The sequence below is a fragment of the Gracilinanus agilis genome, chromosome 4 (genome assembly GCF_016433145.1).
Source record: "Gracilinanus agilis isolate LMUSP501 chromosome 4, AgileGrace, whole genome shotgun sequence".
NCBI lineage: Eukaryota > Metazoa > Chordata > Mammalia > Didelphimorphia > Didelphidae > Gracilinanus > Gracilinanus agilis.
Genome location: NC_058133.1, coordinates 229,816,084 through 229,830,007, shown reverse-complemented (window position 1 = coordinate 229,830,007; position 13,924 = coordinate 229,816,084). Strand labels below are relative to the sequence as shown.

At 36.0% G+C, this 13,924-nt stretch overlaps 1 protein-coding gene across 2 annotated transcripts in view; it reads left to right on the top strand.

Annotated features, from left to right (window-relative positions):
• Positions 1-345: 345 nt before the first annotated feature.
• RPTOR (regulatory associated protein of MTOR complex 1) overlaps positions 346-13,924 on the top strand; it is a 547,237-nt gene continuing 533,658 nt past the window's right edge. For both annotated transcript variants that reach the window (XM_044676205.1, XM_044676204.1), the window contains exon 1: positions 346-507. In XM_044676205.1, coding sequence (XP_044532140.1) covers positions 346-507 — 162 coding nt within the window. The remainder of the gene's footprint in view (positions 508-13,924) is intronic.

The window sequence follows — 13,924 nt, the reverse complement described above, 5'->3', positions numbered from 1 at the left end:
TGGAGCAGGGTCATCGGAGGCCGAGGGCTCCCACGCTTTTGACAGCTCCATTCTCATCCAGCCCGGGGCCCGATCCGTCAGCCTGCCAAGAAGGCGGTGCGCGGGCCCAGTGTGCGCACTTCCCCTTGCTCCTCGTCCTGGGGTTTTTGGTATTCCCACGAGGAGATAAGGATCGTGAACTTTGGTAACCCCCCACTTCATATAGGGACGCCGCACCTATCCTCTCTTATCCCTATCACTTATCCCTCGTTTCCTTATTCTATCCTTTTTGGTGCCCACAACTTTTTAAGGCTGGAGGTTCTCGAGCGCTTGCTGCCCAGGACTCCCCCACCTCCTCCCACCCTCATGGAGTCCGAGATGCTGCAGTCTCCTCTTCTTGGGCTTGGGGAGGAGGACGAGTCCGACCTGACCGACTGGAATTTGCCTTTGACTTTCATGAAGAAGAGGCACTGTGAGAAGATCGAAGGCTCCAAATCCTTGGCCCAGAGTTGGAGGATGAAGGACCGGGTAAATAAATGTCCACTGCCCCCCGTTTGATTGTTGTAATTTTTCCTTCCAGGAGGAACTCAATCCCCTGCGAAGATCTAGGGGAGTTCTCTGAGCTTAGTACTATTATGTCCTACCAGCCACATGTTACCCATATTCTACACAGAGTAGCAAGCAAGTAGTGCTTCAGGCTCTAGTTTTTTATGGTGGACCAACCTAAAACCCAGGTGACTAAGTCAGTTAAGTTAGAATTACTATAGAGAGGTGTGCTTTATTTATGGTTATCATTTTGTATACAGTTCAAGGAGCATATTCAATGCTATTCTAACTTTGAGAAGAGTCAACTACAAACTAATGCTTATGGCTAGTCTAGTTTTGAAAACTTGATTGAAATGCAAAAATTAAATGTATGGTGGGCCACAAGTAAATTTATGTAAAATGATAAGAATTACTACCAGAGATGGCAGTTAGTGAGATGAACTTTTGTTTTCAAGACAGAAAGAAATTAGAGCTGTGATTTAATTGCTATATGGAACTTCTAGGTGAGCAAAACACTAACAATGTAGTCCTATATTTCTGCAACTTGCATAGAGCACTGAGAAGTTAAAGTACTTGTTCCAGAGCCAATATGTATCAGCACTAAGTCTTGGACCCCTTGTATTCCTGGCTTCTCTGTTATCTACTATTCCATGCAGCCTTTTAGTTTTTAAGACCCAATCACTTTTTAACATTCTAAATAACTTGTCAAAATTCCAAACTTTCCATATTTCACATGGCAAGATATTGGAGTGAAAGACTTGCTATACAGTGAGTTAGGTAATGTGATGGTTTGGTGGTCCAGGATAGCATTTGGAATAGGGACAGAAGAAACTACTTCTGTTGGCAATGACTTTAGGAGGCTGCTAAAAGGGAAGGAAATTGGACTAGCCAATTAGTACTACTCCATCTGATATTCATGTGCATTGCATATGCCCATAACTTCATCCTAATTCCCAAAGAAAATAAGTTATGCTACTCACTTCCCAAATACTTTTTACAGTCATTTAAATCTGATTGTATTGTGTTGCAGGTGAAATCTATATTAGTCCCTTAAAAAAATGTTGGTTTAGGTATTGAATGTGATTTGCCTCTGACCTGCACACCTCCTAGGAGTTGCTGGGTGGTAGATTAGGGTGAATGGTTATTATTTTTGAGCATAAGATATTTGATGGTTATAAAACCACATGGGAAAAATTCTAATTTAGGTAGTCATAAGTAATTTTACTATTTTGGAGACTTTTATTGCAGTTACTGCTTTAAGTTTGATGCTTCGCCAAAAGTGATGTGATTTCTTTAGGCTTTTTAAAGCTAAAATGTTAGATTGGAAAAGGCAGAACTCCTTAATAAGCTCTATACAGGAAACTGAGAAGATAAATAAAAGTCTTGTAGTTCTCATTATCTTATTGAGAAGAATAGGAAGTTTAGGAAGAAGATAAATATATATTTAGGTCACTGGCTGTGAAAATAGTCTATGCAGAAAGTTTGTTGCACCTGACTTTTTGGAACAATTATAGAATCAACAATACAAAGATGTCTAAGATTTCTCTCTGACCAACCACTAGAGGGGATGTTATTTAAGAAAGTTACATTAGAGAGAAAACCATAAGCAATCAGAATGGTTCCAGGAATATAGGTCAGACATTCCATTGTGCTATCTTTACTTGTCAAAACATCATACTCATCAAAAAGTTTTTTTAAGTACTTAATTGCACTGCTTCATCTTAGGATCACAGATTTTGAGTTGTTATCAACCTTAGAGACTATTTCAGCCCTTTCATTTTTCAGGTCCAGAAAGGGGAAATAACTTGCCCAGGGCCTCACAGGTAGTGTTAGGTGGATATAGGTCTTATCCCTAACCTTAGTTTTCCCTGACAGAAAGACATACCTGTGTGAGGGGTAACTGAAAGTAGAACAAATTCCATAAAGTAGACATTAAAATTTGCCATTACTTTATATTCATATGTTATATTGGCTATACCAACACATGGATGCTAAGGTTCATCTACTTCTGTCACCATAACAAATCCCTTATCATGGCTTCTACCTGTTTCAGAGACGAGTTCATATTTTCATTCAGTTCTATGACATGGTCACCTTTTTAAGGGTGAGAGTGGTGTAGGGAGTTAAGAGTTTAGCCATTAGATTGAGCAAGAACCCTAAATTTAGTTTGAGCTCAGTGAAGGGAACTTTTCAGCCCTTTTTTGACAAATTTGGTAAGATTTTCAGATTTATTATCATTCCGGAAGGAGGTTCCCACAAGTATTTTAGGGGTCAAAAGAATCTCATGATGTGATGTATTAGATAGACTGTTTAGGAGCCCCTTTAGGAGCAGTGAGGAGACCAATCATGGAAACATGTACAACAATGAATCTCTTCTGCCAAGGCTTGTGGCAACTGTGGCAACCACTATGGCAATATTCAGATATTACCCTAACATTATGTTGAGTATATGCAGTTAGCAGAGCTTTGTTAGGACTTAAGGTTCCTGTCTTACAATGAGCCAATTGGCTTGAGTAGGGGGAAAATAACAAATTGCTTCTGTTATTTCCACTGTCAAATTAGATATTTATGAAAAATACCTAACCTCTTCAAAGAATGAATTATTGGTTGAATTTTTTCTGTCATTCTAGAACATCCTCATTACACCCCCCAAAAGATAAATGACTATTATGGAAATGTAAAAAAAAATTTTGTACTATAAATTTTTATCATTTTTCTATTGAAGAACTTTTCACTGTCACCAAACTGTCATGGGATACATTTTGTCAAGTTACATAAACAAAGTGGGAAAACCTGATGGTAAAGTGTTCTGAGCCTAGAAATGAATGAGAATATTTTTTCCTCTCATTATCACCTTGTAGAATTATAAAGTTGGTATTTTAATAAGAATGAAGGTGGCTATATATAGATAGATCATAGAATCATAGCTGGAAAGAACCCATCTAGAACAACCAACCTCATATTACCTATGAAGAAACTGAGACAATTAACTGGTGGTTAATTGACATGTCCAGTGTCACAGTTAGCAGTAAGCATTAGTGGCAGAATTTGAACCCTTCTCTTTTGTTTCCAGAGCTAGTTCTCCTTTTGTCTGTGTCCCAAAGGTTATTTTCTATATCTTTTATTCAAAAAGGGTGCCAAGAGAGTGGTATAATAAAAAACCTAGAGAGGAAAAAGTATTCATGACAGAGAGGGTGGTCATTAGTGTCAAATGCTCTCTGCTATGCTACCTTTCCATCTCCACTCAGTTTTTTGTGCGTTTTTCTTTTTAAGTTTTGTACACCTTTTATTTAAAATTTCTTTAAATTCACTTTGGTCATTCACACTATTTGTTGCAGGAGAGATACTTTTAACATTTCTTTTTAGGATGATTTTAGTACCTAGAAAATGCTATTTCTGTGAAAGCATGACATAATATGTTAATGCTTTAATTTTATTTTTAGAGCTAAGGAGCAGACAGACATCAGGTGCTTGTAGTTGTGCCTTTGCAGAGAATTTAGAACTCTTAGAGACAGAACACGAATGCACGTGAAACTAAGTGAAAATTTTTTCCTGAAAAAAAGAAAATAATGATTGCTTATAGGAGCTAAGTATATCTAGCCCTCAATATTGTTTTTTTTAATTAAAAAATCATCGACCAAATTCAGATATTTATTTCTAATTTTTAAATTATGTCAGCTACTATGAGGGGAACAAAACCCAACATTGAATTTTTTTGCTTTTTCCTACCTTAACTCACAATATTTATACGTAAAGCAAAATACTTGGCACTTAGCAAAGACTTAGCAAATGTTTGTTTGTTGACTGCTTCAGGTTCTGGGGAAGCCCAGATATAAATGAAATGGTACTGGGCCTTAATTACAATGGAGAGACAATATACAGCCATGTCAAAAGTCAAGTAAAAATACACAGTAATAATTATTAAAACACATCTGAATAATGCTACAATTTAAGGAAGACTATTTGAAATTCCAAGAATTAAGTCTCTTAGGCATATAAAACAAGACTTCTGATATCATTAATTATTTCTGCTTTACTAAATTTGGTTGTCAAGTTTTTGTGCCCTAATACGTGGTCAATTTTTGTGTAGGAGCCCTGTACTACTAAAAAGAAGGTATATTCCTTTCTATTGCCATTCAGTTTTCTCTAGAGATCTATTAGTTCTAACTTTTCTAAGATTTCATTTACTTCCTTTATTTTTTTTCTTGTTTATTTTTTTGGTTTGATATATCTATATCTGAAAGGGGCAAGTTGAGGTCCTCCACTAATAGTTTTACTATCTACTTCTTCCTGAAGTTGATTTCATTTTTCCTTTAAAAATTTAGAAGCATAGCTGTGTGACCCTGGGCAAGTCACTTGACCCCTATTGCCTACCCTTACCACTCTTCTGCCTTGGAGCCAATACAGAGTATTGGCTCCAAGACAGAAGGTAAGGGTTCTAAAAAATAAAAAAATATAAAAAAAATTTAGAAGCATTTGATGCATATATGTTTAGAATTGATATTACTTCATTCTTTATAGTACCTTTTAGCAAGATGTAAATTCCTTCCTTTTCTCTTTTAATCAGATCTAGTTTTACTTTAGCTTTCTCTAAGATCATTTTACTACTCCTGCTTTTTTTTTTTTAACCTTAGATGATGCATAATAAATTCTGTTGCAGCCTCTTATCTTTACTCTGCCTCAAATGTGTTTCTTGTAAACAACATATAGTGGAATTCTGGTTTTTAACCACACTGCTATCTGCTTCTGCTTCTTTTTTATGGGTGACTTCACCCCATTCACATTCACAGTTATGATTACTAACTGTATTCCCCTTCATCATATTTTCCCCTTTTGATCCTGCTCTTTTCCCTTTCATTCTGTTCTTTCTCACCAGTGTTTTGCTTTACCCTCTCCCCAACTTTTCTGATACCATTAAGTTGATTGTCAGGGCTAAGTGCAGAAGTTCTTTCTTTATAGTTATTGTAATGTCAGCATACGCCTTTAGTATATTTGTTTTTAAATTGCCATTCTTGTAAAAATTGCCTCTTGAGTTTTGAATGGATTCTGGACACTTTTAAAAGCTATTTCTTCAGTATGAAAACACATAGTGGGTAGATTAGCTGCAGATTGAGCTGTAGCTTGAGCTCTATGCTTGAATTAACAGGTAATGTCATTTTTTTTTTAGGACTATCTGAAACTATCCTTTTAGTGGTCATCTGGTCAGAGACCCCAATCTAAGAAAAAAGTTCAAGAGAACCCCTGACAGATGGTTGTCTTGCTTTTGCTGAAATACCTCCAGCAATATTAGTAGTTATTATAACTGAGTAATTACATTATAGAATTCTGAATACTAATCCATGGACTATCCACCTCCAGAGGACACATTTACTATCAGTCAGTGGCCTCCTTGTCTATATTTGGAGAGACCTAAAATGACCCTGCCTATGGATTAAAATATAACCTTGCTCTTTTCCCCTAAGGAAATGATGACTGAGTTGGTTCTATTTTCCTTCCCCCTCCCCCCCCCCAGCCCCCCACTTGTTAGCTACTGCATTTAGTTATACCATTCTGGGATCAAATTGAGGATGTCACATTTAAGTTTTTGTGATTTGTAGCATAATTGAAATAGTTGAAGTAGTAGGAAAAAAATAACTATTTCACATGGCAGGCCTCTATATTGACTTCATTATTGATAAAAGAAGGTAACACCAATTAGCCTGGAACTAATTATCTCTCTATCAAATCAGTCAGTCCATTTTTATCTCTGCCCGTTACATTTTCCTCCTTGACTTCTTTTTGTTATATCATTGTCAATATCTTCACTAAGAAGAGTAGGGGAAAAAAGGTCTAATCAGTCTTAACTTGTTACTTGTTAGCAGTTCTTATGAAAGGTCTGATATAAAGATGTTGAAACTATTTGTGAAATTAATGTTTCCTGATGTGTGGCTTGAATTAATGCTACTCTTGCTACATCTGCCATAGATGACAGAAATAGCTGAAAAACAAATTAATCACATTACTAAGCAGCAGGGCAGTGTTTTCTGATGTTTTAAAACTTTTTTAGAATATGTTCTTGGAAGTTTGAAAATACTTTGATACATATTTGCCTGTGCAGTAACAGAATTATACTATTTCTCCTTATACTTTAAATGAGGCATATTTTTTAAGTTGTTATTTAATGATAACTCTACTTTCGGCTGCCCAAACAGACAATGCTTCTGCTTACTTTTTGATATTTGTAAGATACTAGGCCTGTTTAAGTGTCAGTGGTTAGACTCTTAAAAAGTTTCTGGGTAGGTTCTTGTTTGTTCTAAAATTTTATGTAGCTTCAAAATTCAGTTCCAGTTTATGAGACCTCTACTACATCTTGAGAAATATAGTAACTAAATGGCTACTTGCTTGGCCAAATTGAGATGACCAGACTTAGGTCTTCATTTCATTCATTTGCCAAGTAGTCATTCTTCTGTATCTAAATCTATGGTACTGCTACATACTATAGAAAGATACAAAAGGAATGTGGGGTGCAGTCTACTTATCCTCAAGAGACATTCTAATTTGAAAAATAAAGCATACATTCATATTTAAGTCACAATATAGGCAGAAAGGAGAAGAAGGTATTTTACCTTGGAAGAAATATCAGTTAAGGTGTGAATGAATGAGTGTTTATTGATAAAGTTAATGATATAGGCTAGGGTCACATTGTAGAAGGCGTTAAATAACAAGCCAGGGAGTCTGGATTTTTATTTAGCGGGCAGCAGGAAGTCACTGAAATTTTGAAAATGTGACATGGCAAGTGTTTGAGGCCTTATAGTGAAGATATTAATTTAGGCCCCTGAAAATTATGCCAGTGGAGTATAAGTTCTGTTACTTCTATAATGCTGGAGAGACTTTGAGTAGAATCTTAATGACAGACTGTTTGTTATCCTAGAACTGAGTACAGTGCTAAGTACATAGCAGGCTCACCAATAGGTAATAAGTTCTTGGGTCATAGCAACCCAGGGAACTATTCAGTCAGGGGACCGAGGACTGAGCCTAGAGTCAGGAAAATCTGAGTTCAAATTCAGCTACAGACACTTCCTTTGTGTGTACCTCTGGGCATATCATTTAACCTCTCTGCCTTGATTTCCATATCTGGGGATAATAGTAGCACCTGCTTCATAGAGTTTTTCATGAAGATCAAATTAGATAACATGTTCAGTGTATTACCAACCTTAAAGTACTACATACATGTTAGCCATTATTATATTGTAGAGAATTGATAGGCTAGTTAATCATATAATATGATGGAATGGAAAAAAGAGGATTGATGAGAAAAATTTGGAAGGAATATTTTATAGGATGAGATGAATGGTTAAGATGATCAAAATTTTGATCATAGGTATCTGAGAGTTGATATCACTGGATTTATCAATTACTAAATAAATCAGTCAATAAGCATTTATTATATACTGCCTGTCAGGCATTGTGCTAAGTTCTAGGTGTGCAAAGTCAAAAGTGAAATATCTCTTGTTCTTGAGGAGCTCATATTCCATCAGGGAGACAACATGCATATAAAGGTATATACAGAGTAAATACAAAATAATTATGGGAGAGATATATAGCATTGAAGCTGGAAGGAATACAGAAAGATTTCTTATAGAATTAATTGAACTGTATTTGAACTGAGGCTTGAAGAAGACTAAGAATCCTAAAAGGTAGAGCCAAAGAGGGAGTGCATTCTAGTCACAGGTAACAAGAGATGGAATATTGTTGGGATATGTGTTGGGAATAGTTGAAAGATCAGTGTTGCAAGACTATAGGGATCATAAAAGAGAGTGATGTATAACAAGGCAGGAAGAATAGGTAAGGCAAGATTGGGAAGGGTTTTAAATGGTAAACAGAGAATCTATATTTGATGCTTGAGGCAATCAGGAGCCACTGGAATTAATTCACTATAGAGGAGTGATGTGGTCAGACTGGTACTTTAGGAAAATAACTTGGCAACTAAATTTATGATGCATTGGAGTAGGGAGAGAGTTGAGGCAAGGAAACCAACTGGGACTATTGTAATTGTTCAGACAAGATGAAATGAGTGCACAAACTATCAAGGTGGTGACTGTGTGAATGGAGAGAAGTGGATTAATGTGAGAGATGTTAAGGAGGGAAAAAGGACAAGACTTGGCAACTGATTGAATATGTGAAATAAGAATGAGGAGTTGGTAATGAAACTAAGATGAGGAAACTGACTAAAAGGATGGAAGGGCCCTTGGGAGAAATAAGGAAGTTTGAGGTAGGTTTTTGGGGAAAAATAATGACTTTTATTTTGGACCTATCAAATTTGAAATGCCTGCAGTTCATCCAGTTGAAAATGGCCAATTGGTATTTGTAGATACAAGACTGGACCAGTTTAAGAGAGAGATTAGGATTAGAACTAGGTGTCATTTGCATAAATATTATAATGAAATGTATGAGACCTAATAAGGTCACCATGTAAGAGTGTAGAAAGAGGAGAAGCTAGCTGAGGGCAGAATCTTGGCATTCGGACAAAGTTAGGTTGTGTTGTATGGATAAGAATGAACTATTCTGAGATGTAGGAAGACAACCCAGAGAATAGTGTCATAAAAACCTGAATAAGAGAGTATCCAGCAGGAGGAGAGTGGTAAGCTGTATCAAATGCAAAGAATTCAAGGACAGAGAGGATTGGGAAAAATCCATTAGTTAGATTTAGCAACTAAGAAATCTTTGTTTACTTTAAAGAAAGTAATTTTAGTTGTAATGAGATTGGAAACCAGATTGTAGAAATTTGTGAAATGAATGGATGAGTGGAGAGGAAATTAAAAGTATGTACCAAATTTAGACAGTTTTTTTTTTTTTTTAGTTTGGGGTATAGAATAATAATAGCAATAATAGCATTTATTAAGTGCCTATTATCTTCTAAGAACTATGCTAAAATATTTAATTTGATCCTCACAATAACCTTGTGAGTTGGCTATTATTCCCATTTTATATTTGATGAGTCAAACAGAGGTTAAATGACAAGGCTAGTGATTCTGCGGGGCAAATTTTGTGACTCTGCTCTACCCATTGCATTACCTTGCTACTTTTCATGTGGTTAAGTGAAGGCTTTTTAAGGATGGGAGGCACTTATATATATATATATATTTGTAGGCATTGGCGAAGACAGGATAATTTTTGTGGGAGCCGTCTATTGCAGACAATGGGAGGGGATAGGATCACACATTTAGAAGGATTATCTTTGTTAAGAAGGGCTACCTCTTCAGAGACTGCAGTACAGGAGAAGAGAATGGAAGATGATATCAAAAATTTTTGAGATGTAGTAAGTGGTTTCATATTTTCTCATAATATTTCTCTAAAACAAGAGGTAAGGGCCTTAGCTGAGAGTATTGGAGAGTCTGATGTTGGTGTGGGAGGCTTAAGGAGAGAAGAGATTTAGAAGAGATACTCTGGAGAATGGGATAGAGAGATGGTTAGGGAAGAGTAAAAGGATTGCTTCATTTTAACTAGGACCCAGGTGAGATTAAATAACATAAATTTCTAGTTTCATTTGAGTAGTTTGAGGAAGTTAATAGTAGCAGGAAAAATGGGAACAAGGGGATTAACAAGTGGCATAGTGGTGAGCTAAGATTAGTAAGGGATTATAGAGGTGATCTTCCTCTTTTACAAAAGAACTAGAAGTCCAGAGAGGTTAAATGGTCTGTCTAAAGTCATATAACTTGGCTTTCTAATCCAGATAAGTTGAAGCCATATAAGTTTATAATTCTTTAAGAGAGAGAAGGAAGGGATGCCATCAGTGATAGGGAAAAGTCAGCCATAAGTAAGAGAACAAGGTTATGGTATTATCATGAAACCAAGGCAGGAAAGAGTTTCAAGGACAGGTGGAAGTAATTTCACTCTCAGTTGATCCCGTAGCACTTTATACTTATTATATGCTAGCTGATATTTTATATATGTTACATATAAACATATATATATACATATATGGAATCCTGTTTTCTCTTTGTATTTTTCTCGGTGTCAGAATCTGATAGAAACCTAGATTTCTAGATTTGTCTAGCAATTTTTAGGTAGATAGAAACAGTAAGGATAAACTTACTTTTTGGAGAAGTTCAGGAATAGAAAAATAGAATGTTAAGTAAAAGGGTTATTTACTTGGGAGAGATTAAGTAAAGTAAGTACAGGTTATTTACTTGGAGAGATCTGTGAATTTTTGAAGGGAGAAGGGGAAGTGCCAATGAAGAGAGGTGATGGATGTAGTAGTAAAGTCCTTTAGGAGTCAGAAAGAAATGGTATCAGGATTCAGATGGAGTTAGATAGATGCAGTGTTAGCTTTAGTTCAGTGGTTCCCAAACTTTTTTGGCCTACTGCCCCCTTTCCAGAAAAAATATTACTTAGCGCCCCCTGTCACATACTATCACTGCCCCCTTACAGTTATTCACCACCCCCAAATGCACCTGTGGCCATCACTGCTCCCTGGATCGCTATAGCACCCACCAAGGGGCGGTGGTGCCCACTTTGGGAATCACTGGTTTAGTTGTTTCTGAGATTGAAGGGAAGACTAAGCAGATTGATGTAGAATATAGAATAAAGTTTACATGGAGAAGGAAGAGATTAGATAAGTGAGCTCATGCCAGGTAAATCTGATTTCTCCAATAAATAGGATAAAGATCATTTGTCAAGAAAAAGAATTGGCACTGGGATTTGAAGAAAATATCAAAACAGTAGCAAGGGACTACTTGAAATTGGAGAGGATTGGTAGTGAATCAAGTCAGCAAAGTTCACTCTGCTTTTAGCACTCACTTTAGCATTCACTTGTGGTCAGACATCCATTGGATGGATGATCTAGGGTTGAGAGTTAGTGTGGTAGGCATGACTGTGGGTAGTAGTGAAAACAGTATTGAAATGTCAGCCAATCATCGAGTCAAGGCAGGGAGAGAGTGCAGTGAGAGAAGAATGCCTGCTGGATGAAGTGAGAAAAGTTGAATGAAAGAATTTCTGGTTAGGGCCAAGAGCAGGTTTTCTGGCTGTGGAGTAGTACAATGTTCTGGAAGAGTCCCAAACTGCAGACTTGGACATCAGATAAATAGGATCTGTAGATACAGTGAAGAGTGCTAATGTGAAGTTCTAGTATATAATGTAAATTTAATGAAGAACAGATTTGACCTTTAAAAAGCAGCTTTTATTTTATCACTGTTTTGTGAATACTGTAGAACAATGGCTTGGTGAAACAGCATAGAAATTATTCAGTAACTGTTCAACAATAGCTTTCTTTTGTCTTCAGAATGAATTCATTGAGAGGGATTGCATGTAGTAGGTATTTAATAATTATTTGTTCAATTATACGGGCTCTTGTAGTAACAAATTAGAAGGGAAGAAGAAATGATTTATCTCTTAATAGAAAGGTTATTAAATTTTTTTTTTAAATTACACATGAATTTAAAGTTTCTGAATTTCCTGCTGTGTGAAGATAAAATTGCCTTGGTTTTATAATCTTTATTCTGAGATTCTTTGAACCTATGAGAGCTAGAAATGTGAATTCTCCTTTGGATGTGTCACAATACCTTATTTAATATGTTTGTTCTAATTAATCCATATAGAGTGATTTCTAGGGAAGGATAACATGAGCAGTTTGTTAAGAATAGCACAGACTATCTAGAAGGCATTAGGGAAAGATTGGATAGAGACATTGGAAGTATGGGAGTTTATCATGAATGAGAATGAAGAAGCAGGAAGTGGTGGATTGGGAGAAGAATTTTGGCTTACCTTGTCTGTTAGAATTACCTAAATCCTGAGTGGAGCCATAGAAGAGTATATTGGCACATCCTTTAGTAGCAAAGTTTGTGTTGATTTGATCATCACTTACTGAAAAAGGGGATTAAGGGTACATCTAAAGGCAGGGTAGATATCCAGTCCTTGGTCAGCCAAGGCAGGAGTTTGTGAAATCTTAGGAAGAGGTTGAACAACTTAACTCTAAAGTAATACCAAATTAGGTATTCATTTTAAATAAAGAACCATGCCTTTTTTCTCTATGGACTTGGTACCTCCCCCATATATTTGTTGATATTTTATATTTAAATGCTTCTCTTAGTTTCTCTATGGAGGGCTGAGATGCATGTTTCAAGTACTCAACCTTAACCAAGTAATCTCTGTCTCAGGTCTCTAATGTTGAGTGGTAGTGATAGTAGGCATTAGCCTTATATAAGTCAGAGTTTGACCATTTAATTTAACTTAATTTAATTAATTTAACAGAACAATTTAGCTAAAAATGACTACTAAATGTACAATGAATTTATATTGACAGTAACAAAAGAACAAGTAAGAAACACCAGCTTCTACTTTTGGTATGCTTTTATCTACTTGCATGTGTTATACTATGATGATACATATATAACCTATATCAAATTTCTTACTGACCCAGGGAGTGGAGAGGAGGAGGAAAGGAAAGAATTTGGAACTCAAAATTTTAGAAAATGAATACTAAAAGTTGTCTTTACATATAACTGAGAAAAATAAAATATTTTTTAAAACTAGAAAAAAGAATGCTATGTCAAACAGAAGAGTATAGTTGTTTTTTTTTTAGTGTTTTCTTGTTTTTATTCACTTTTTTAAACTCTTACCTTCCACTTTAGAATCAGTACTATGTATTGGTTCTCAGGCAGAAGAGTTGTAAGGGCTAGGCTATAGGGGCCAGGTGACTTGCCCAGGGTCATACAGCTGGGAAGTGTCTCAGGCCAAATTTGAACTCCTCCTGTCTTTAGGCCTGGCTCTCAATCCACTGAGCTACCCAGCTGCCCCTTTCATTCATTGGTTTTTATAGACCATGCAAAGGTTCTATTTATATCAGCACATTATTTGTTCTTTAATTTATCCAGTGATTTATTTGTCAAGCAACATATAGTCATTCCCAGTTTTTTAAAATAAGGACCTTTTTTTTAAAACATCAAAAAATTTCATGGAACCCCATGATATCCATTTATTGAGCGAACTTGTGACATATTCTTCTATACATCTAGATTGACTTACTTTTCCCTCTGTTTTTAAAGAGTCTGTCACTTTTACCTGATTGTCCTCATTATCTCATAGAATCCTCAGCTTCATTTCAAAGCTTGGTTTAGATATATTTTATCTGAAGCCTTTCCTGATTCCTACCAGTTATTAATTCTTTCTCCCTCCTCCAAATTATTTATCTATCTATATTTTGTCTATACTTATCAACACATCTTTGCTCCCAAGTAGAATGTAATATCCTTGAGAGTATGAAACAAATGCTTGTTGAATTGAAGAATAAAAAAAAAATCACACGTATACATTCTTGGGTATTTTGCTCTATTCAAAAGATTCTGTGCTGCTGCTTTCCTTCCTTCCTTCCTTCCTTCCTTCCTTCCTTCCTTCCTTCCTTCCTTCCTTCCTTCCTTCCTTC